The sequence below is a fragment of the Sorex fumeus genome, unplaced genomic scaffold (genome assembly GCF_029834395.1).
Source record: "Sorex fumeus unplaced genomic scaffold, SorFum_2.1 ptg000008l, whole genome shotgun sequence".
NCBI lineage: Eukaryota > Metazoa > Chordata > Mammalia > Eulipotyphla > Soricidae > Sorex > Sorex fumeus.
In genome coordinates this window covers 88958718-88981827 of record NW_026606065.1, presented here as the reverse complement: position 1 = coordinate 88981827, position 23110 = coordinate 88958718, and the positions used below count along the sequence as shown (strand labels likewise).

The window sequence follows — 23110 nt, the reverse complement described above, 5'->3', positions numbered from 1 at the left end:
AAGCAAAACTGTCCAGCACTTGATCATAACCCATTCCTACCACTCTGAAGGACCCAGAACATACTTAGAGTGATGGCTTTGGGCTCGCCTCCCAGTAAAAACACAACCTTCTCAATAGGGCTACAGACTTCCAGGGCTCCTCGGGACCAGATCACAAAACCACTGTTAAGAAACTCTCCTGAGCTAGGGGCACGGCGGGTTCCCCCACGCATTGCAGGCAACTCTGCATCGTAAGCCATCTCCTACCTCCCTCTGGATTACTTCCTACTGCCATCGCTTTCCCCTTAACACACACTCAGACTGTTGACTGGTTAAAGAAACTTTGGTATATCTACACAATAGAACACCGTGCAGCTGTTAGGAAAGATGAAGTCATGAAATTTTCTTGTAAGTGGATGGTCACGAAGAGTATCAGGCTAAGTGAAATGAGCCAGAAAGAGAGGGACAGACAAAGAAGAACTGCATTAATTTGTGGAATCTGAAATAACACAATACGAGACTAATATCCAACGACGGTAGATACAAGGGTCAGGAATATCGCTCCATAGTTGGAAGCCTGCCTCATGAGCTGGGGGAGAAGGCAGCTGGGATCGAGAAGGGCTCACTAAGTCAACGATGGTTGGAGGATTGCTCGGGATGGGAGATGTGTGCTGAAAGTAGACAAAGGACCGAACATGATGGCCTCTCGGTATCTGTATTGCAAACCATGATGCCCCAAAGTAGAGAGAGAGTAAGAGGGAGATTGTCTGCCATAGAGGTAGGGGGACGTGTGCAATGGGGGAGGAGGGGGGAGGGATACTGGAGACACTGGTGGTGGAAAATGCACACTGGTGGAGGGATGGGTGTTGGTCATTGTATGACTGAAACTCAAACATGAAAGCTTGCAACTGTAGCTCATGGTGATTCAATAAAAAAAAAAATTCACTCTCAGCATGGAATGGTTCTCAGCATGGAACGGTTCTGATATTCAGACAATTCTGCCAAAGAAGCCAAGGCAAGTCACACAGCTCTAGGCCTGCTTGTCATGTCAGGCTGAAGGTCGTGCCTGCTCCAGCTGCCTGAATCCAACTCGCTCCCTTCCAACTCTCCCTAACTTTCTCCCCTCCAAGACTCACTCCCAATGCCTGGAGTTTGACACCAGGTCCAGCACCTGTCTGGCCCAGGCTGCGGTGAGTAGGAATGAGGATCACTATCGGCCGGGACATGCTTACATGGCTGGTATCAATCCAAAGGATGGCCAGTGAGCTCCCAGGAGAAAAGCCTGCTCTGATGCTCACAGTATCCCCAAAGGCGAGAAAGGGACCCGTGGATAGGCCGCAAGGCAGAGCATGTGCTCCGCGCGTTGGAGGCCCTGAGCTCAGTTCCCGCCACAGCATAAGTGCCATCTGGGCGATCCACACTGGGCTCAGCTTTGCTAGGGGCTCTTTGCTGGTGGTGGCCCCTATAGCACTGTCCCTGTCCTCCCGTTGTTCACCAATTTGCTCGAGCGGGCACCAGTAATATCTCCATTGTGAGACTTGTTGTTACTGTTTTTGGCATATCAAATACGCCTCTGGGAGCTTGCCAGGCTCTACCATGCGGGCAGGATACTCTCGGTAGCTTGTTGGGCTCTCCAAGAGGGATGGAGGAATTGAACCCGGGTCGGCCGTGTGCAAGGCAAACGCCCTACCTATTGTGCTATCGCTCCAAGAAGTATGTACTTGGGGGCTGGCGCAAGATAGTACGGTGGGTAGGGCATTTGTCTTGCACACAGCCAACTTGGGTTCGATCTCTGATACTCCATATGGTCCCCTGAGCATCACCAGGAGTGATTCTTGAATGCAGAGCCAGGAGTAAGCCCTAAACATTGCTGGGTGTTACCCAAAAACAAACAAACATCAAAAAGAAGGATGCATTTGAATGGAATGACCTTTCAATATATAATCCTCCCCAACCTATTACGTAGGATAAGAGTTTTGTTCTCTCAATGCAGAAAAGACATTTGTGCACCTATGTTCCTTGCAGCACTCCTCCCAGCAGCAAAAAGTCTGGAAATAGCCCATGTGTCCAAAGACAAATGACTGGATAAAGCAACTGTGTACATAAATCCAGGATGGAATGCTACTTGGCTGTAAGAGAAGATGGAATCATGAAGCTTGTTGCTACATGGATGAATCTGGAGAGAATCACACCGAGTGAAGTTAGAGATACAGGACAATCCACTCAGATGTGGGACCCAGAGAAACACAACAGGAGAAAAACATTCCCAAACAAAGAAGAACAGGAGAAAAACATTCCCAAACAAAGAACATGAGACACGGTCTTCAGTAGGGAGCACTGCACTTCTAGGAGAAGACAACGATGATGATGATGATGATGGTGGTGGTGGTGGTGATAATGATGATAATGGTAATGATAATGGTGATGATGATGGTGATGATTGATGATGATGATGATGATGATGATGATGATGATGATGGTGATGATGGTGGTGGTGGTGATGTGGGAGGGAACTGGTGGGGGTCGGAGGGCTCATGAGGGGGAGGGAGCTCTGGAAGTTGAAGAAATGTTGCAAACCCTATCTGTAATGGTACAGTAAACCACTGTGTGAAAAGAGGGGGAAAACGCATAGAGGCAGGCTAGTGGGTGGGAGGTAAACGGGACAATGGTGGAGGAGAGTGGACCCTGGTGAAGGGACTGGTGCTGGAAAATTGTATGACTGAAACTCACTCATGGACAACGTTGTAAATCACAGTGCCTCTTTTTGTTTTGTTTTGTTATCTGACCCAGAGTCCCCTGCCCCCTTGCCTGGCTGTCTTTAGCGGGGCCTCTAGGAGGGGGGCGGGTTGAGTCTTCCTCCCTGCCCAGAGCAGAGCCCTGGCAGCTGAAGACTTCCGGAACCCAGCTACAGCCATGCTCAAGGTCACTCTCCACTTGCTCAGAGCCTCACGCATGAAGGAAGCAGCAGAGGAACCCAGGTGTGCGGGATCCGGGGTTGAGATCTCTAAGCCTGCTCGAATCGAGACTGGGCCTCCTCCACCCAGGTCCTCCCTTTTCCAGTAGCTAGGCAGTCACACCCACAACTTGCCCCCAGCGCTGGGCAATCCCATCAACAGCCAAGATCCAGAGACTATAAAACCAAGCTCCTGGAAGCACGGCTGCATTTGTGGCTGTGCGACCTCTTATTGTCTAGTTCTCACTCTCGAAGAACCCAGCAAGCTACCGAGAGTATCCTGCCCGCACGGCAGAGCCTGGCAAGCTCCCTGTGACCTCTCTGATATGCCAAAAACAGTAACAATGATGGGTCTCATTCTCCTGACCCTGAAAGAGCCTCAAATGTGGCACTTGCTAAAATCTCAGGGCTAGGACGGATGGAGACGTTACTGGCGCCCACTCGAGCAAATCGATGAACAACAGGATGACAGTGATACAGTGATCTGACCCAAGATTTGACTTAGGGAATGGTTTTTGGTCCTGTTCAAGCATTTTTTTTTGTTTGTTTGGTTTTGGGTGCACACACAGCAATCCTCAGGAGTTACTGCTGGCTCTGCATTTCTGCACTCAGGAATTACTCCTGGTAGTGCTCAGGGGAACCACACAGGATGGTGGAGATCAAACCCGGGTCAACTGTGGTCGGTACATGTGAGGCAAGCCTCCTACTCGGACTATCTCTCCAGCCCCCCCGATCTGCTCAAGTTTTCTCTGTAATCACAAAGCAGCATGCAGAGTAGGGAGAGCAGAGGTGTGCAGGCAGGCGGTGTTTTAGCGTCTGAGCAGAGAAGCTTCAGAGACAATGAGGTAAGCCCAGGGAGATTCCGTGGCTCTGAGCACCGAGACCAGCCCAGAACTCAGCCCTGTGCACTCAACGGGGGTGGGCACAGACTGGAGGCAGCCACATCCACAGATGAGTCCAGAAGGCAAGTGGTTTTGTTGTTCAGGCTACAGTCAGCGGTGCTCAGGAACTATCTTTTACTCTGTGCTTTGATTGATCAGGCGGGGTTACCTTACACCACGTAAGATTTTCCAGATCAGTCTAGAGAAGAGTGAGCAGTCAGGATACACACCCATGGGAGTCAACAGTCTGTGATGACAAAGGAAACGCAAAGGCACACTCACTCCACACCTTGGATTAGATTTTGAGTTCTGTACTTTTTTTTGCTTTTGGGGTCACACCCGAAGATGCACAGGGGTTACTTTTGACTCTGTACTCAGGAATTACTCCTGGTGGTGCTCAGGGGACCATATGGGATGCTGGGAATCGAACCTCGGTCGGCCGTGTACAAGGCAAACACCCTGCCTGCTGTGCTATCACTCCAGCCCCGAGTTCTGTACCTTTTTTAATCTGAGTTTTCCACCTGTGTGTGACTGCACCCATCTTTTATGAAACTGGGGGTTGGGGGGGCAGGCTTGAAGCCTGTTGTGACTAATTAGAGCCAGAGACCCCATCAAGGCTTGATCTGGGCTGGCTGAGTCAGACTTAGTTCCCACAGGCCCTATTCCGGCAGTCCTGAAGGAGAGACATGTTGGAGGAAAGACTGGGAGGAGGGTGGGTCAGTTAGGCTCCTTAAAAGGGTGCCAATCTCACATCAAAGAGAACAAGAAAAGCCAATACTGACACGGATGCAGGGAGAAAGGGACTCTCTTTCATTGTTGGTGGGAATGCCAACCTTTCTGAAAGACAGTATGGGCATTCCTCAAAAAACTAGAAGTTGAGCTTCCACGGGACCCAGCAATACCACTTCTGGGAGATACCCTACGGGCCCCCAAACACAACGCAGAAAAGCCACTCGCAGCTCTTTGTTCATTACAGCACTATTCACAATAGCCAGAATCTGGAAACCCTAGTGCCCTATAACAGATGACTGAATAAAAAACAAACAAACAAAAAATCCTATGGTACATCTACACAATGGAATACTACACCACCACCAGGAAAGATGCAGTGTACCACCGCACTGTCCTTCCATTGTTCATCGATTTACTTGAGCGGGCGCAGTAATGTCTCCATTGTGAGACTTCTTGTTACTGTGTTTGGCATATCGAATACGTCACGAGGAGCTTGCCAGGCTTTGCCGTGCGGGGGAGATACTCTCTGTAGCTTGCCGGGCTCCCCGAGAGGGGCGGAGGAATCAAACTCGGGTCGGCCAGTTTGGCCGCGTGCAAGGCAAACACCATCCCTGCTGTGCTATCACTCCAGCCCAGGAAAGATGAAATCATGAAATCTGCTTATAAGTGGATACACATGCTGAGTGAAATGAGTCAAGAGAAGAGGGACAGGCACAGAATGACTGACTGCACTCATTTGTGGGATATAAAAAGACATAGTATGAAACTAACACCCAAGGACAGTAGAAAGAAGGGTTAAAAGGACTGGTCCATGGTCGGAAACTTGCCACAGGGTGGTGAGGTGTGTGTGTGTGTGTGTGTGTGTGTGTGTGTGTGTGTGTGTTGGGGTGTGGGGTTAAGACAGAAAAATGACCACTATGACAATGATAGCCGGAAATGACCCCCTAGACAAGAACTGAGTGTTGGAAGGCAGGAAAACAATGCGCGTGATAAGCTTCAATACCTGTATTGAAGCCATAATGCCCAAAAGGAGACAGTGGGGGGGGGGGGGGGAGAGGACAGGAGAGGGAGGAGGGAGGAGGGAGCAGGGAGCAGGGAGCAGGGAGGACGGAGGAAGAGAAGGAAGATGAGGGAGAGGAGAAGAGGAGGAAGAGGAAGAGGAAGAAGGAGAAGGAGGAAGGAGGGAAGGAGAAGAAAGAGGAGGAGGAAGAAAAGAAAGAGGAGGAGGAGGAGAAAGAAGAGAAAGTGGAGGAGGAGGAGGAGGAGGAAGAGAAAGAGGAGGTGGAGAAAGAGGAGAAAGAGAAGGAGGAGGAGAATCAGAGGCAGGCTGGGGGGAGGGGTGGTGAGAGGGAAACTGGGGACATTGGTGGTGGGAAATGTGCACTAGTGAAGGGACAGGGAACATTGTATGACTGAAACCCAATCATGAACAACTTTTTAACTGTGCTTCTTACAGTGATGCAATTAAAAAAAAGAACAAAGGCAAAACAAAGGCATGTGGGAGGTCCCAGGTTTGATCCCCAGAACTAGAAAAAGACTAGTCAGAGTTCAAAGTGGGAGGAATGAGCATGAGTCTCTTCCTGAATGGAAGGAATGAAAAATGGCTCCATATGCCACCACCCTTCTCCCTGACCCTGAGGCCCCTAAACTTGTTTCCATTGGCTCACTCCCTTCCCCTGAGTTTGCAGTTGATCCCGCCCATGTCTTCACAGCATTCTCCCCTGCATGACTAAGTAACATCTGGCAGACTATCCAGATTATCTGGAATCTCTAAAATATGCCCATTTCTTGGGGAGAAGAAATGAATAGAAGTTTCCTCAAAAAAGAAATACAAATGGCCAAAAGGTACAGGAAAAAATGCTCCACATCGCTAGCAACCAGGGAGATGCAAATCAAGACAACAATGAGATATCATCTCACACCACAGAGACTGGCACACATTCAAAAAACCAGTGCTGGCCTGGATGTGGGGAAAAAGGGATAGTATTTCACTATTGATGGGAATGCCCACTAGTCCAGCCTTTCTGGAAAACAATATGCACAGTCCTTTAAAAACTAGAAATTGAGCTTCCATATGACCCCGCAATACCACTTTTGGGAATATATAGCGAGGATGCAAAAAAGCACAGTCGAAATGACATCTGTACCTCTCTGTTCACTGCAGCACTCTTCACCATAGCCAAAATCTGGAAACAACCCAAGTGCCCTAGAACAGATGACTGGTTAAAGAAACCTTGGAACATCTACATGATGAAATACTATGCAGCTGTCAGGAGAGATGAAGTCATGAACTTTGCTTATAAATGGATAGACATGGAGAGTATCATGCTAAGTGAAATGAGTCAGAAAGAAAAGGACAGACATAGAAGGACTGCATTCATTTGTGGAGTATAAAACAACATAACATGAGGCTGAGAGACCTAAGAACAGTAGATACATGGGACAGATAGATTGCTCCATAGCTGGAACCTGCCTCATGAGCAAAGGGGAGAAGGCAGCTGGAATAAAGGAATCACTAAGAAAAAGATGGCTGGAGGAATTGGTCGGGATGGGAGATGTGTGCAGAAAGTAGATAAAGGACCAAACATGATGACCTCTCGGTGTCTGTATTGCAAACCATAATGCCCCAAAGCAGAGAGAGATTATGGGGAATCATGTCTTCCATGGAGGCAGGGGGAGGGTGGGAAAGAGGGGTTATACCAGGGATATTGGTGGTGGGGAATGTGCACTGGTGGAGGGATGGGTGTTTGATCATTGTGTGATTGTAACCCAAACATGAAAGTTTGTAACTATCTCACGGTGATTCAATAAATTTTTTTTAAAAGTGCCCATGTCTGCCAGGGTGACAGTACAGAGGAAGGGTGCTTTCCCTGCATATGGACCACTCACGGTCCGTGAGCCTGCCAAGAGTGATCCCTGAGTTCAGAGTCAGAAGTAAGCCCCGAGTATTGCCGGGTGTGGTCCCAAAACAGACCAAAAAAAAGTGCCCCCATTTCTGAGTGTAAAAATGGTGATTTAGAACTAGGTAAGCATATAATAAAGTATATGGGAGAAAGAATGTGAAGCCTGATATTTGCTTTTTTAAGATAAAAAAAACTATTTTGGATGACAGGGGAAAAGAACGACACAGCATGTGAATCATAGTGGAGCTGAAAATGGTAAAAGAAGCAGCGCCGAGGGCTGGAGCAATAAATTAGGTATGTGGGGGGCTGGAGAGATAACACAGCGGGTAGGGCGTTTGCCTTGCACTCGGCCAACCCGGGTTTGATTCCCAGCATCCCATATGGTTCCCTGAGCACTGCCAGGAGTAATTCCCGAGTGCGGAAACAGGAGTAACCCCTGTGCATCACCGAGTGTGGTCCAAAAAGTGAAAAAAAAAAAAAAGCAGCAGCGTCATTACGCAGCTCTCTGCCTGATGGAGTTTGGAACTTTCCAAGATTCAAAAAGACGTGTTAAGGCATCACCAAATAATAGCACTGTAGCACTGTCCTCCCGTTGTTCATCGATTTGCTCCAGTGGACACCAGTAACGTCTCACAACAAATTGTGAGACTTGTTGTTACTGTTTTTGGCGCAGTGAATATGTCACGGGTAGCATGCGAGGCATTGTTGGGTGGGCGAGATGCTCTCGGTAGCTTGCAGGGCTCTCCGAGAGGGGTGGAGGAATCGAACCCGGTTGGCCATATTGGCCGCATGCAAGGCAAATGCCTTACCCACTGTGCTACTGCTCCAGCCCAACCAAATAATAATCATCATGGAAATGTACAGATTTCAGAACAGCTGAGACCTGGGCCCGGGCAAGCCTGCCTTCCACAGGGGTTGTGCGCCTAGCACTGCTGAGAGTTGTACGGCTATTACAGAGCTTCACCAGCAGGTGGCAGCAACGTCTCTCGAGAAAAGTCCTCACCTGCTCGGTCCCATCCCGTCCTGCTGCTCTTGAGGGACGCAGAGGGGCGCCAAAGCAGAAACTTCGAAAATACAGAGACGCAAAGAGCAGAAACCAGTCACAAACCCAAGCTTCCAAAATCATCAAACATTTCTTACACTATATTTCAATTTTCTACTTTTACGTGTGCTCTTTAAACAAGACTGGGCCCATAACCTACAGAATTGTAATAGTTTCTCATTTGTTGCTGCTGAATTTTTCTGATTATTCGAAGTATTCTGCAATATCAAGTCCAATGGCTGCAACAGGAGGGCATTCTTTGGTAAAATCTTCTACAGGAATTCCATTCTACAGATGAGAAGGCTTACTTCACATTTAAAAAATAAGGAAAAATCATTATAACAGGTAAAATTGGGTCTGAGAGAGAGCACAGGGCTTAAGGCACCTGCCTTGCACAAATCCCACCCTGGTTCAATTCCTGGCAATGCCTGAACACTGTCCGGTACCCTGAGCAGATTGTGGGTGGCCCCTGAGCACCACCGGTGGGCCCCAACCCAGTCCCTCCTCTCACCAAAAATAAGCCAGGTAAAATAAATTTACTGGGGGGGGACCTCAAAAAGCAAAATGTGGTACAGCCCCTTTTTCCAAGGAACTAGCAAATCAGACACTTATATCTGGTTAATTCTTTCATTAAAACAAGATGAATTTCCCCAGAGAGGTAGTACACCAGGCAAGGCACTTGCCTTGCATGTGGCTGACCCAGGTTTGTTCCCCGGAATTTCATGTGGTCCCCTGAGCAGTGCAGGGGTGATTCCTGAGTACAGAATTAGGAGCAAGCCCTGAGCATTGCCAGGTGTGGTCCAAAACACACACACACACACCCTCTCAAAATAGGAAAAAAAATTACAAAAGAAATTTAATGATCTGGGATATAATTATTTTCAGAAATGTCTTGATTTTCTTCAGTAAGTGCAAAAACTGGAGTTACTGTCAGAAATTATCACAATTATAGTTTCCTCCCTTCTAGGGGAAAAGCTGATATTACACAGAACAAACGCAACATGTCGAAAGAGAAATGTGCCCAACCCAGGGAAAGTGCTCAACATGCTGAGAGACATACTTGACATGCGAGAGGGCTGAGTATGGTTCCCAGAACCACACGCTCCCACAAGTACCACTGGGAGTAACCGTGACCCTCAAGCAACACACTGGGAGTCAGAAGCAATCCCTGAGCAGTGCCAGGTGTGGGCCGGGGACACACACACACACACACACACACACACACACACACGCGCGCAAGCACACACACGCAAGCACACACGCGCAAGCACACACACAATCACACACAGAGACACACAGACACACAGAGAGACACAGATACACACATACATATTTAGGTCCACACACACGCACACACATACTCCACACACACATATACAAAATACACACACATACAAAATTGTGACAGCTTTGTTCTGACAGTCCTTTCAGGCCAAGAACCTGGTATAGGCTTATGTAAGGGTTAAGTCAAAAACAAATCCAAAAAGATCAGAAATGATTCTACTATGATTAATGATTATACTAAGTCATGCATCTCTTAGAAACATAATCCTACCTCAGTTATTTAAAAGCACACCTGTGTTCAAATAAGTGATTTCAGACCCTGCTTTTTCTATTTGGAAGTCATCCTGAAACACACTGTTTAAAAGCAGAAGAAACTGTACTCTGATGACCTGGACTATGAGGTCACAGCCCAATCATCAGGAAATAACCTTGGCTTTTGGGGGTGGGGGTGGGGAAGAGTTTGGACCACATCCAGCTCTGCGCTCAGGCATCATCCTTAGTGGAGCAGGGGACCACATGATCAGGGTCAGCTGCACTGTGAGGCAAGTGCCTGCCCTCTACTAGGACGTCTCGAACCCAACCTTCGCTCTTTGCGTGCAGTCACGTCTACAGAATATATGTCAGAAATTCTTTTGTCTTCTTTTCTTACAGATGCTTACAATTCCCTGAGGCTCAATGTAATTCTCAGAGCAGTATCCTTTCTCTGGAACAGCTTTGAAAGGAAAACATAAAGTTTTATCCAATTTAACATTTTCAAAGTAAACCACTGTAAAATTTCAGCACTTTAAGATTTGATCTGATTTGATGATTATGGTATATCACTGCTGGAGCATGGATAGATATTTTCAATCGCTTTTTAAAAATACAATTATTCCAATGATGCATTTTAAGGGCACCAAGATAAAGGGCTGAAGAGTCTCCCCTCTAACAGAGGGGCTCAACTGACCCCAAGAGACAGACCCAGGGTTGCCAATTCCTGGTACTGATCTTTTAGATAACTTAGTGAGCTCCTGGGCTGTCTCTTCCATAATGTGCTACAAGGAGATTATTACAGGTTATGATTAGATAAATAAGCAGCAGCACATGCCATGGGGCTTCACACAGATGAGGTGATCAAGGCAGATAGCTCCAGTCATTTAAAAAGGTTCTAGTGGTTCGCATAGTTTTCAGGAAGAACACAAGAAGACATCATCCTGCCAGGATGCACTGTTCTAGGCTCTCAGAGGAACGGTCTCTGGGTTTGAAGGGGCTGCCTCTGGAAATCCAGGACTCAGTTACTAAATGGCTCTTTATTTTTTATTTACTTAAATTTTTTATTAGTGAATCACTGTGAGGTACAATTACAGATTTACAAACTTTCGTGCTTGCTTCTCAGTCATACAATGATCGAGTATCCATCCCTCCACCAGTGCCCATTCTCCACCACTGATGGTCCCAGTATCCCTCCCACTACCCACCCCATCCCCCCACATCCCACCCTGCCTCTGTGGCAGGGCATTTCCTTTTGTTCATTTTGTTCATTTTGTTTTGTTCATTTTGTTCATTTTGTTTTGTTCTTTTGGGTGCTGTGATTTGCAGTAGAGGTATTAAGTGACCATCATGTTTGGTTTATAGTCCACTTTCAGCCCGCATCTCCCATCCTGAGCGGGCCCTCCAAGCACCCTTCACTTGGTGGTCCCTTCTCTATCTGAGCTGCCTTTTCCCCCAGCGTGTGAGGCTGGCTTCTAAGCTGTGGAGGAGTCCTCCTGGTACTTATTTCTACTATTATTGGGTGTTAGTCTCCCATTCTGTTACTTTATATTCCACAAATGAGCGCAATCTTTCTGTCTGTCCCTCTCTTTCCAACTCACTAATGGCTCTTACTTAAAGCACTTTGCCAGTGAAGTCAAAAGAACTGGTTCGATTTCCTTTGCACCAGCTCACTGTGGCAGAACCACAAAAAAAGGCTTAACACCAGCCCCGCCACCTAACAGCACATCCCTTGGAGTGGAAGGCAGAGTGGAAGGTCGTGGGTGAGTAGCACAGACCATGACACCAGAGAAAATGCAGCTCCAGGTCCATGTGAGCTGGCAGTGCAGACAGCATTAACTCCCTGAGGGCCAGCCGTCTCAGCTAACTTACAGAGCAAGGAGCACTGACCAGAGAGGCTCAAAGCTAACTGGCGACTTATGACTAAGGTGGGAACTTAGCTCACCATTCATGATAACAGAAAGACTGTTTGTGCTTTTGATCCTTAAATTCCTACAGCTTAACCTCAGCATTAGAAAGGGGACCCTGTTTCAGAGCAAGGAAGCAAGGGAATAGACAGAATCCACTATGACAAACCCTCGGTCTTGGATGACAGCACACAGCTTACCAAGCAGTGGGGGCTTTAGGGAATGGAGAGGGGACTAGAAGTGACATAGGGATGCGGGGAAGGGTCCTGGGCACTTTGGTGGTGTTGAAGGTGAAGGAACTTTGTACATCAGAACCACACACGTGAACACTACTATAGGCATGTTACCCAAATAACGATAATAAAAAATTAAAGATCAAAATGGATTAAAGACCTCAACATCAGAACAGAAACCAAAAGGTACACTGAAGACAAAGTTGGCAAAACCCTCCATGACATTGAAGCTAATGGTATCTTCAAAGATGCCACGCCACTGACTGAGCAAGTGAAAACAGAGATAGATAAATGGGACTATCTTAAACTAAGAAGCTTCTGCACCTCCAAAGAAACAGTGACCAAAATACAAAGACAGTCTACAGAATGGGAAAGGATATTCGCCGAATACACATCTGACAAGGGGTTGATATCCAGGATATACAAAATACTGGTTAAACTCCACAAGAAGAAAACATCCAACCCCATCAAAAAATGGGGCAATGAAATGAACAGAAACTTTCTCAAAGAAGAATTCCGAATGGCATAAAAGCACATGAGAAAATGCTCTACATCATTAATCATCAGGGAGATACATATCAAAACCACAATGAGATACCATCTCACACCTCAGAGACTGGCCCACATCCAAAAGAACAAAAGCAACCGATGCTGGCACGGATGTGGTGAGAAAGGGGCACTCCTTCACTGTTGGTGGGAATGCCAACTGGTTCAGCCCTTTTGGAAAACAGTATGGACCATTCTCAAGAAATTAGAAATTGAGCTCCCATTTGACCCAGCAATACCACTCCTGGAAATATATCCCAGAGAGGCAAAAATGTATAGTCGAAGTGACTTCTGCACTTGTTTGTTCATTGCAGCACTGTTTACAATAGCCAGAAACTGGAAGTAACCTGAATGCCCAAGAACAGATGACTGGTTAAAGAAACTTTGGTACATCTACACAATGGAGTACTATGTAGCTGTTAGAAAAGAGGAAGTCATGAAATTTACATACAAGTGGTACAACATGGAAAGTATCATGCTAAGCGAAATGAGTCAGAAAGAGAGGGATAGACATAGAAAGATTGCATTCATCTGGGGGATATAAAGTAACAAAGTATGAGATTAATACCAAAGAATAGCTGAGATCAGCACCAGGAGGATTACTCCATAGCTTAGAGGCCAGCTGGGCATTTTAGGGGAAAGTGCAGCTCAGATAGAGAAGGGAGCACCAAATAAAGGTTGTTTGGAGGATCCTCCCAGGAGGGGAGATGCATGTCGAAAGTAGACTATGGACTGAACATGTTTGCCACTCAATGCCTCTTTTGCAGACCACAACACCCAAAAGGAGAGAGAGAACACAAGGGATTGCCCTGCCACAGAGGCAGGGTGGGATGGGGGGGATAGGGGGGAGGGATATTATCCATGGTGGTGGAAAGTGGGCACTGATGGAGGGATGGGTATTTGATCATTGTATAATCGAAACCCAAGTACAAAAAATTGTAAATCTACAACTGTACCTCATGGTGTTTCACTAATAAAAAAATTAAAATAACAAAGATTTGTTTATTGTCATTAATGCTTTGGGGCCATACCTGGCAGTGCTCAGGGATTACTCCTGACTCTGTGCTCAGGGAACCACTCCTGGTGGGGCATCAGATGGGATGCTGGGGATCGAACTCATGTCAGCTATGTGCAAGGCGACTGCCTCACCCGCTGTACTATCATTCCAGACTCAACAATAAAGTTGTTTTTTAAGGGGCTTCATTAGGGGCCAGGAAATGGCCCCAAGGGCTGGGAAGCTCAGCTCGCCCAAGCTGGGCCTGAACTGGACCTCCAGCACTGCACCCCCCTCAGCAGGAGAGTGTACCTGAGTGATCTCCATCGCCCTGAGCCCTGGGCTATGGCCCTGATAGCAGCTGCCTGGCACTGAGCCCTCAGACGGGACTGCGCGGCCAGGCTGAGCACTGCTGAGAGGTCCCAGGGTAAATCATACATAAATAATCCTCAAGTAAGACGAAAAGGATGGAGAGGAGTGGGCACTGGTGAAGGAATCGGTGCTGAAACACTGTCTGCCCGCAACTCAATCATGGAAAAATGAATCACAGAGTGACTTAGTTAAAATTTTTAAAAATGAAATAAAAATGGGATCCTTTAAAAATGGTACTTGGGGCTGGAGTGATAGCACAGCGGATAGGGCATTTGCCTTGCACACGGCCAACCCGGGTTCGATTCCCAGCATCCCATATGGTCCCCTGAGTTCTGCCAGGAGTAATTCCTGAGGGCATGAGCCAGAGGAACCCAGGTGTGTGGGACCCGGGGCTGAGATCTCCAAGCCTGCACGGTTTGGGACTGGACCTGTCAGTAGCTAGACAGTTACACCCTCCAACTGCCGTGTAACCCCAACAACGGCCAGGATCCAGAGATTATCACAACAAGCTCCTGGGAGCATTCGCGGCCGCGCAACTATTTACTTTTCTCTAAGTTTTCAGGGTACCTTTAAATATCCCACCCGCACGGCAGAGTCTGGCAAGCTATCCGTGGTCTATGCCAAATAGACCAAATTGATATGCCAAATCCAGTAATAAATGGATCTCATTCCCCTAACCCTGAATATGGCAGAGTCGAGAAGGATATGGAAGGAAAGGCTGATAAAATACCAAGGCAGAAATAGGCTGCCAAAACGAAGAAAAACAAAAATGATTGTCTGTACGTTTAATGCTTGTATGCTGGCATCTGCTGCATCCATTGAAGACCTTATGGTACAAGCACGAAAGATCAAGTACGACATCATTGGTCTGACCAAAACGAGAAGACATCAATCACATCATGCCGTTTTCGACACTGGAGAAGAACTGTTCCTTGGAACATGTGATAAAAGAGGCGTCGGTGGTGTTGGTATCCTTGTGAACACAAACTTAGCCACGAGCATTGATTCATTCGAATGCCTAACAACCCGAATCGGACGATTACACTTGAATAGATATGGCTCACTACCGGCAGTTTCTATCTTTGTTGTCTATGCACCAACATCCAGTTATGGTGAAAGAGAAACTGAGAAGTTCTACATGGAGCTGGAGAAGTTCTATAAAGAAGATCACACCTTCTACAAGATCATTGTCGGTGATTTTAATGCCAAGATAGGACCAAGAAAATCAGTCGATGAACTCCACATCGGGACCCATGGCCTAGAATGGAACGAACAGGGTGACAGACTGTCTGAGTTCATCATGTCAACCAAAACCTTCCATGGTAACTCACAGTTCCAAAAGGCTGAATCTAAACGTTGGACATGGGAGTCTCCCGATGGACGGTTCCACAATGAAATAGACCACATCATATTCAATCGGCGGTTTTGTCTAACCGATGTTGCTGTTGTCCCAAAATTCCAAACGGGATCAGACCACCGTCTTCTTCGTGCAAAATTCTACCTCACAGAACGAGGAGAAAAGAATGCAAGGGTTAAGAAGAGGACTCCCAGAACGACCACCAACTGGGAGCTCTTTGGCTCTGTTGCGGCAACATGGGAAGGAAGATGCCGTCATTGACAACATTGATGAGGAATACGATCGAATGATTCAGCACCTCCATGATTGTGTGAGGAATGCCAAGAGAGAGATAACCACAAAAAACCGCCTTTCTTCGAACACTCTTGAACTTATTCGCCAACGTGGCTTGGCACATGCCTCAGGCAACCACAAGCGAACATCTGAACTAGCAAAACAGTGCAGAGAAGCCATCAAGGATGACCTCAAAAACAGGAGAGCAGCAGTACTGGTAGATGCGGCAGAAGCTGGGAAAAGCATTCGTAATGCCCGCCTGTCCTTCACCAACTACAAAACCCTCCGACATCATGATGGATCTATCACATCTTCCAGAAGGGCAATGGAGAAGATTATTCATGACTTCTACTCAGATCTCTTTAATAGCCACGTCCACTTGCCCACATACCACATATCACATGATGGATATGTCATTCCCAATGTTCTCCCTTCCGAAATCCAACATGCCATCTCATCGGTAAAGAAACAAAGAGCACCTGGCCCAGACAAGATCAGACCTGAACACCTGAAGAACTTACCATCAGTACTCATCAATACATTGGCTCGGCTCTTCACACGCTACCTGTCTGAATGCAAGGTTCCATCCCAGTGGAAAACCAGCAGGACTGTACTACTATACAAGAAGGGAGACATCCACGACATTGGCAACTATCGCCCAATCTGCCTATTGTCTGTCGTCTACAAACTGTTCACTCGAGTCATCCTGAATAGGATTAGCAGAACACTAGATGAAGGACAACCATGTGAACAAGCCGGGTTCCGAAAAGGATTCAGTACCATTGACCATATCCACACGATTACTAAGCTCATTGAGGTTTCTCAGGCGTTCAAGATGCCACTCTGTCCAACGTTCATTGATTTAAAGAAGGCCTTTGATTCTGTTGAGACGGAAGCGGTCAGGGAAACCCTAGCCAATCAGGGCGTACAAACTCAATACATCAGGATCCTTCGTGAGCTCTATTGCGGATTCACTACCAAGATCTCACCATTCTACAAAGAAGTAATCAACCATATCAAGAGAGGGGTTCGGCAGGGTGATACCATTTCACCAAAAAACTCTTCAGTGCCACCCTCGAGAACATCATGCGACGACTGAAATGGGAAAGCATGAGAGTGAAGATATTGGTCGGCAACTACACCACCTCTGCTTTGCTGACATCGTTCTAATAACACCAAACATCAGCCAAGCGGCACAAATGCTGAACGACTTTGACCGTGAATGTGGAAAGGTCGGACTACAGCTGAATCTTACGAAGACAATGTTTATGAGAAACAGCCTTGTTCCTGACGCTCCATTCGCTCTCAACGGAACCACCATCTCCGAATGCAACAGTTATATATACCTAGGTCGAGAAATCAACATGATGAATGACCTGGCACCTGAGTTGCGCAGGAGGAAGAGAGCGGCTTGGAATGCCTTCAAGAACGTTGAAGAAATAACTAAAAGGACAAAGAACCTCCAGCTACGAGCACATCTCTTTGATTCCACTGTTCTTCCTGCATTAACATATGCCTCAGAGACCTGGACCCTACGAAAACAGGATGAGAACGCTATTCGGGTCTCTCAACGAGGAATCGAAAGAACTATGCTTGGAATATCACGATTCACTCAAACGAGAGATAGAATCCGGAGTTCTGATCTTCGTCAACGCTCAAGAATCAGGGACGCTGTCTCATTTGCCAAGACATCAAAAATCAGATGGGCTGGACACGTAATGAGGTTTACAGACAACCGCTGGACTAGAGTCATTACTGATTGGATTCCACGGGACATCAAAAGATCACGTGGACGCCCACCTACAAGATGGTCAGACTTCTTCGTCAAGACCCTGAATGATCGGTTTGAGGCTCTGCATGTTCCTAGAACGAACAGATACCATTGGGCTACGCTAGCACGCAACCGGGATGAATGGAGACGTTACCGGCACCCGCTCGAGTCAATCGATGAATAACGGGGATTAAGTGATTAAGTGATAAGTGATGAGCCAGGGGCAGCCCCTGTCCATCACCAGGTGTGACCCAAAAAGCAAAAAATAAAAAAAATAAAAATGGTACTTGTACCTGCAGCTCCTCTGTGGAAATCCATCTGGCCATTCCACAAAGCCAAAGCTAAAGCAGCTCAACAGTTGTTCCTCAACTTTTTCCTTTTGGACCTCATTTCTCTCCTTGTTCCCCACCTTGTTTCCTGCCCGATGCCCTGCTGGCACCAAGGGTCCAACCCTGAAGACACACTAGACTCCCTCAGTATTTGTCTTGATTACAGGGTCTCCCAACAGTGCTCAGGAGGCTCAGAGACTGTCCTCGTGATTCTCGACCATCAGGGCCAAAGGCTCAATGCAAGCTTGCAGGGATTACCCAGCATCCCAGTGGCACCCAGCAATGCAAGGGGACCAGGGGTGGCCGGGATCAAACGGGGACCAGCCACATGAAAAGTAAAGGACCTTAATATATATTCATGCATCTTAATTTTAGGCACCCATGTTTTTGTTTTGTTTTGTTTTTGGCTCACTCCTGGCTCTGCACTCAGGAATTAACCCTGGCAGTGCTCAGGGGACCAGATGGGATGCTGGGAATTGAACTCGGGTTGTCCGCGTGCAAGGCAAATGCCCTACCCTCTGTGCTATCGCTCCAGCCCCTAGGCACCCATGTTTAATATTTCAATTCTATCTCTGGATCAAGCAGTATCAGAGACGTCCACACCGAGACTAACCTGCATAACTACTTAGCTCTGGGACGGCGTGGCAGAAGCCCCTGCTTAGCAGCCACAGGCAAGCCCAGAAGAGCTCCGACTTGCTCCTGCCCCAAGTTCCCGCAGCCTCGGGCTGCTCAGCCTACGGTGCTCCGGCTCCCCCTCCACACCCCCCTCTCGGGTCTGCTGACTTGCAGGGTGACCAGCCCCGAGGCCTGGGGCTCCTCCCGCGGTGAGCCCGCACAGTCAGGATGGGCCCTACGGAGCCAGGTGTGGCTGCGCCCGGCACACGGGTGATGCTTCCTTGCCAGTTACCCTTTCCTATGTGCCTGCGGGTGTTCTCGATGGTGGAGTTCCTGTTCACGTTGGAGAGCAGCCCCAGGCAGAACCGGTTCCTGTTGTTGGAGGGGTCGGTGAAGCCGTCGATCAGCACGCTGCGGGAGGACGCCTGGAAGGTCTCGCCCACGCGGTTGTTGAGCTCGTAGTAGGCCACCGAGCACCAGTGCTGCGGCTCCTCGTAGCAGACGGGCCTGAAGTCTGGAAGGGAAGGACGGGCCAGGCAGTCAGCGCAGCCCCGGGCCGCCAGGAGCCCTGCGGCAGGGCACCCCAGGAGGCTGCCCTGGCTGGTTGGCCCCCAAGGGAAGCCGGGGTGGGGGCGAGGGGGTAGGCAGGGCCTCTGGGGAGCACCCAGGGGGCATGGGACTGGCAGATGCCTCGGCTAACTCAGGCTTGTTTTCTCAGGCGAACAAGAATAGAACTGAACCCTGTAGTCTTCGTCAAGGCCTGAAATATTCCCCCCCCCCCCCCCCCCCACCGACCCGGCATTCCCTTTTGTTCTCTCTCCCTCTCCTTTTGGGTGCTGTGGTTTGCAAAAGAGGCATAGAGAGGCCTTTTCTAAGAAGCTAAAATGATAAGTAAGAATTAGGGTATGGGGCTGGAAGCTAAAATGATAAGTAAGAATTAGGGTATGGGGCTGGAGTGATAGCACAGCGGGTTGGACATTTGCCTGGCACGTGGTGGACCCACTTTCGATTCCCAGCATCCCACATCATCCTCGGAGCACCGCAAGCAGTAATTCCTGAGAGCATGAGCCAGGAGTAACCCCTGTGCCTTATGGGGTGTGACCCTCCTCTCAAAAAAAAAAAAGTTAGGGTATAATTTTTACTTTCTTTTTTTTTTTTTTTTGCTTTTTGGGTCACACCCAGCGATGCTCAGGGGTTACTCCTGGTTCTGCACTCAGGAATCACTCCTGGCAGTGCTTGGGGGACCATATGGGATGCCGGGGATCGAACCCAGGTCGGCCGTGTGCAAGGCAAACGCCCTACTCGCTGTGCTATCGCTCCGGCCCTAGGGTATGATTTTTAAAAAACATAAAGCTAAAAAAAGAAATAGCACAGGGAGTAAGTGCATCTGCTTTGCAAACCTCTGATCACAAATTCAAATCCCTGGAGGTCCACATGCGCCAAGTGTGATCCCGGGAAAATGCACTCGTTGTGCCTGACTCTACTCCTGGAATGTCCTTCGCCAGTAGAAGGATATACTCTGGGATGCTTAAAGAGGAAACGGCCTTTGTGTCTCCCTGCTCTCTGTATCCCTGGACCTGTGGCCTCTGCATCCCTGGGGCTGGCCAGGACAGTGGAGCCTCAGGGCCCACCCCAGGCCTCGGGAATCAAGACCTGATTCACACAAGCTGACCAAGGGCTGAACACTATGAGCAGCAGGACAAGCTGCATGGGCGCAGTACGTGAAAGTTGCTAATAGCCCTATTTAAGCGTCTTTCTAAAAGCACCGCTCTCGGGGCTGGAGGGCTTTTGCCTTGAACGCAGTTGATCCAAGTTTGATCCCCCGCATCCCGTATGGGCCCCCCACAAGCCGACCAGGAGTAATTCCTGAGCTCAGAGCCAGGAGAAACCCCTGAGCATCGCTGGGTGTGGCCCCAAAACTAAAAAAACAAAAATGAAGCAAATGCCTTCAAATTTAGAAGCTACTTGGTTTTTCTCCGCAGTAGAACAGCCTGCTGATTCAATGTCAGAGGTGAGTCCCACGCGCAGTTCCTGTGCTGCGAAAGCGAAAAGGAAGGACGGCGGAGGGCAGAAGAGGAAAACAGCAACGCTGCTTCACCAAGGCAGGGGCCAGAACCTTCGTCCAGCCAAGGACCACCTGGCTCTCGGTAGTGCCACCCACCGGCCAGTCTGTATCCGGTGGGTGAGAAGCCCGCACATCTGTCGGGACACACCAGGACCTGTCCCGAGGTTCCACGGCCTTATGTGGCACCCAGGGGGCAGAGGACACCCACAGCTCTTTCTACTCATCTTTTAACTCTCCTCTTGGCAGCCAAGGGAACGCTTCCCTATGCGAAGACTTACAGACAAGAACAGAGGACTACATAAATCATACAGATTGCAAAAAAAAAAAAAGGCACCAAATGCCTTTAGGCTCGACCTTAAAAAGTATGTCTACTCCGGCATTACTCCTGCGCTCAGGAGACACGTGTGAATTTCTTCCTGGACCCATTCAGAGGCCTTAAGCACGTGCCACCAGAAGGCAGCCTTGCCTGGCCCTTTCCTCCGGGGCAGACCCGTGAGCCTCGCAGGTTTTTTTTTTTTTTTTTGGCTTTTTGGGTCACACCTGGCGATGCACAGGGGTTACTCTACTGGCTCTGCACTCAGGAATTACCCCTGGCGGTGCTCAGGGGACCCTATGGGATGCTGGGAATCGAACCCAGGTTGGCCCTGTGCAAGGGAAACGTTCTACCCGCTGTGCTATTGCTCAGCCCCCCGTGTGCTTTTGAAGTCAGCAAATAGTCACTGACTCGTGGCCTGGGGCCCAGCTCGAACGGCTGCTGGGCATGCCTGCCAAGCATCAGCTCAGAGTGCCAGTACCACGTGCTGAACCCCACAGGGACTACCAGTGCGCGACCGGGCCGAGCACCATCAGCAAACCCAGGCCCCTGAGCAGACTCCCCCTCGGGAGTCTGTCCCCCACCCCAACTCTCTTCCAGAACTGCAGGTAGTTCCTGAGGAGCACTAGCTTCGGGATGCTGCACTGGCTCACCCAGCCCCGGCGGAGTGAGCACTGGCCAGGACGGTTCTCCAGTTCTGCCCACCAGAGTCACGTGCCCAAGGCTGCTAGCAGACAGCACCACAGACGGTGGCCAAGAAAACGCCCAGCGCTGATCCTGTGCACAGCTCGTCCTCGGCCAGGCTTCCTGCCTTGGGGAGCTGAGTATCTGATGATCTTACTTTGACGGTTTCACAAAACGGAACAACAGCCAACTAATCTCCAGGACTTCTCCCATCTATTTCCTTGCCAACCAATTCCTCCGCCTTAGAAGCAGACTCCAGAGCACAGGCAATGCTGCGGCTTTGGGCCAACAGCTCCAAACTGGGTCTGGTTCTGATCATCTTAGGGGGAGGCCGGGGCTGAGGGTGTAGAGGACACACCCGAGAGAACTGCAAAGGCCCGAAGGGCTTCAGTTCAGGGAGGATGAAGATGGGCCTGGCCTGCTCACGAGCAGCCTGGACCCCACACACCACCACTCCCACTGAGCCAACAGACCACCATCCCATGGACCCCACTGACCACCACTCCCACTGACCCAACAGACCACCATCCCACTGACCCACGCACCACCATCCCACTGACCCCACTGACCACCACTCCCACTGACCCAACAGACCAGCATCCCACTGACCCAACAGACCACCATCCCACTGACCCACGCACCACCATCCCACTGACCCCACTGACCACCACTCCCACTGACCCAACAGACCAGCATCCCACTGACCCAACAGACCACCATCCCACTGACCCACGCACCACCATCCCACTGACCCCACTGACCACCACTCCCACTGACCCAACAGACCAGCATCCCACTGACCCAACAGACCACCATCCCACTGACCCACGCACCACCATCCCACTGACCCCACTGACCACCACTCCCACTGACCCAACAGACCAGCATCCCACTGACCCAACAGACCACCATCCCACTGACCCACGCACCACCATCCCACTGACCCCACTGACCACCACTCCCACTGACCCAACAGACCAGCATCCCACTGACCCAACAGACCACCATCCCACTGACCCACGCACCACCATCCCACTGACCCCACTGACCACCACTCCCACTGACCCAACAGACCAGCATCCCACTAACCCAACAGACCACCATCCCACTGACCCACGCACCACCATCCCACTGACCCCACTGACCACCACTCCCACTGACCCAACAGACCAGCATCCCACTGACCCAACAGACCACCATCCCACTGACCCCATGCACCACCGCTCCCTCTGACCCCACTGACCACCACTCCCTGACCCCACAGGCACCAGCGCTCCCACTGACCTGGGTGTGGATAGGGGCTCTCTGGCTTGGAAGGGCTTCCGGGGGAGTGCGGGTAGCTGGCCACACAGGGAGACTGTGAGAACTGCCCTGGCGAGGGAGGGAGGGCGGGGCAGGGGGGCTGCTGGAAGGAGTCGGGGTAGGTGGCGTTGTGCGGCATGAGTGGCTCGCTGTGCAGGGAGGCACTACGGAACTTGGCCAGGAGGCTGAGCTGGGGGTTGTACTCGCTGTGTCTCGGCACCAGGACGGGAGGCAGCACTAGGAGAAAGAACCAGCAGGTTAGAATCGAACACTGGCTCATGCTACAAGTTAGAGTGGACGCTGGACACTGGCTGCTTCTCTGGACC

General features: G+C 49.4%; 1 protein-coding gene across 1 annotated transcript in view; it reads right to left on the bottom strand.

Annotated features, from left to right (window-relative positions):
* The window catches only part of SMAD9 (SMAD family member 9), an 80694-nt gene that overhangs the window by 6362 nt on the left and 51222 nt on the right, over positions 1–23110 (bottom strand). The window contains exons 3-4 of the mRNA XM_056109794.1: positions 22767–23021; positions 18713–18934 (exon numbers count right to left, since the gene is read on the bottom strand). Coding sequence (XP_055965769.1) covers positions 18713–18934; positions 22767–23021 — 477 coding nt within the window. The remainder of the gene's footprint in view (positions 1–18712; positions 18935–22766; positions 23022–23110) is intronic.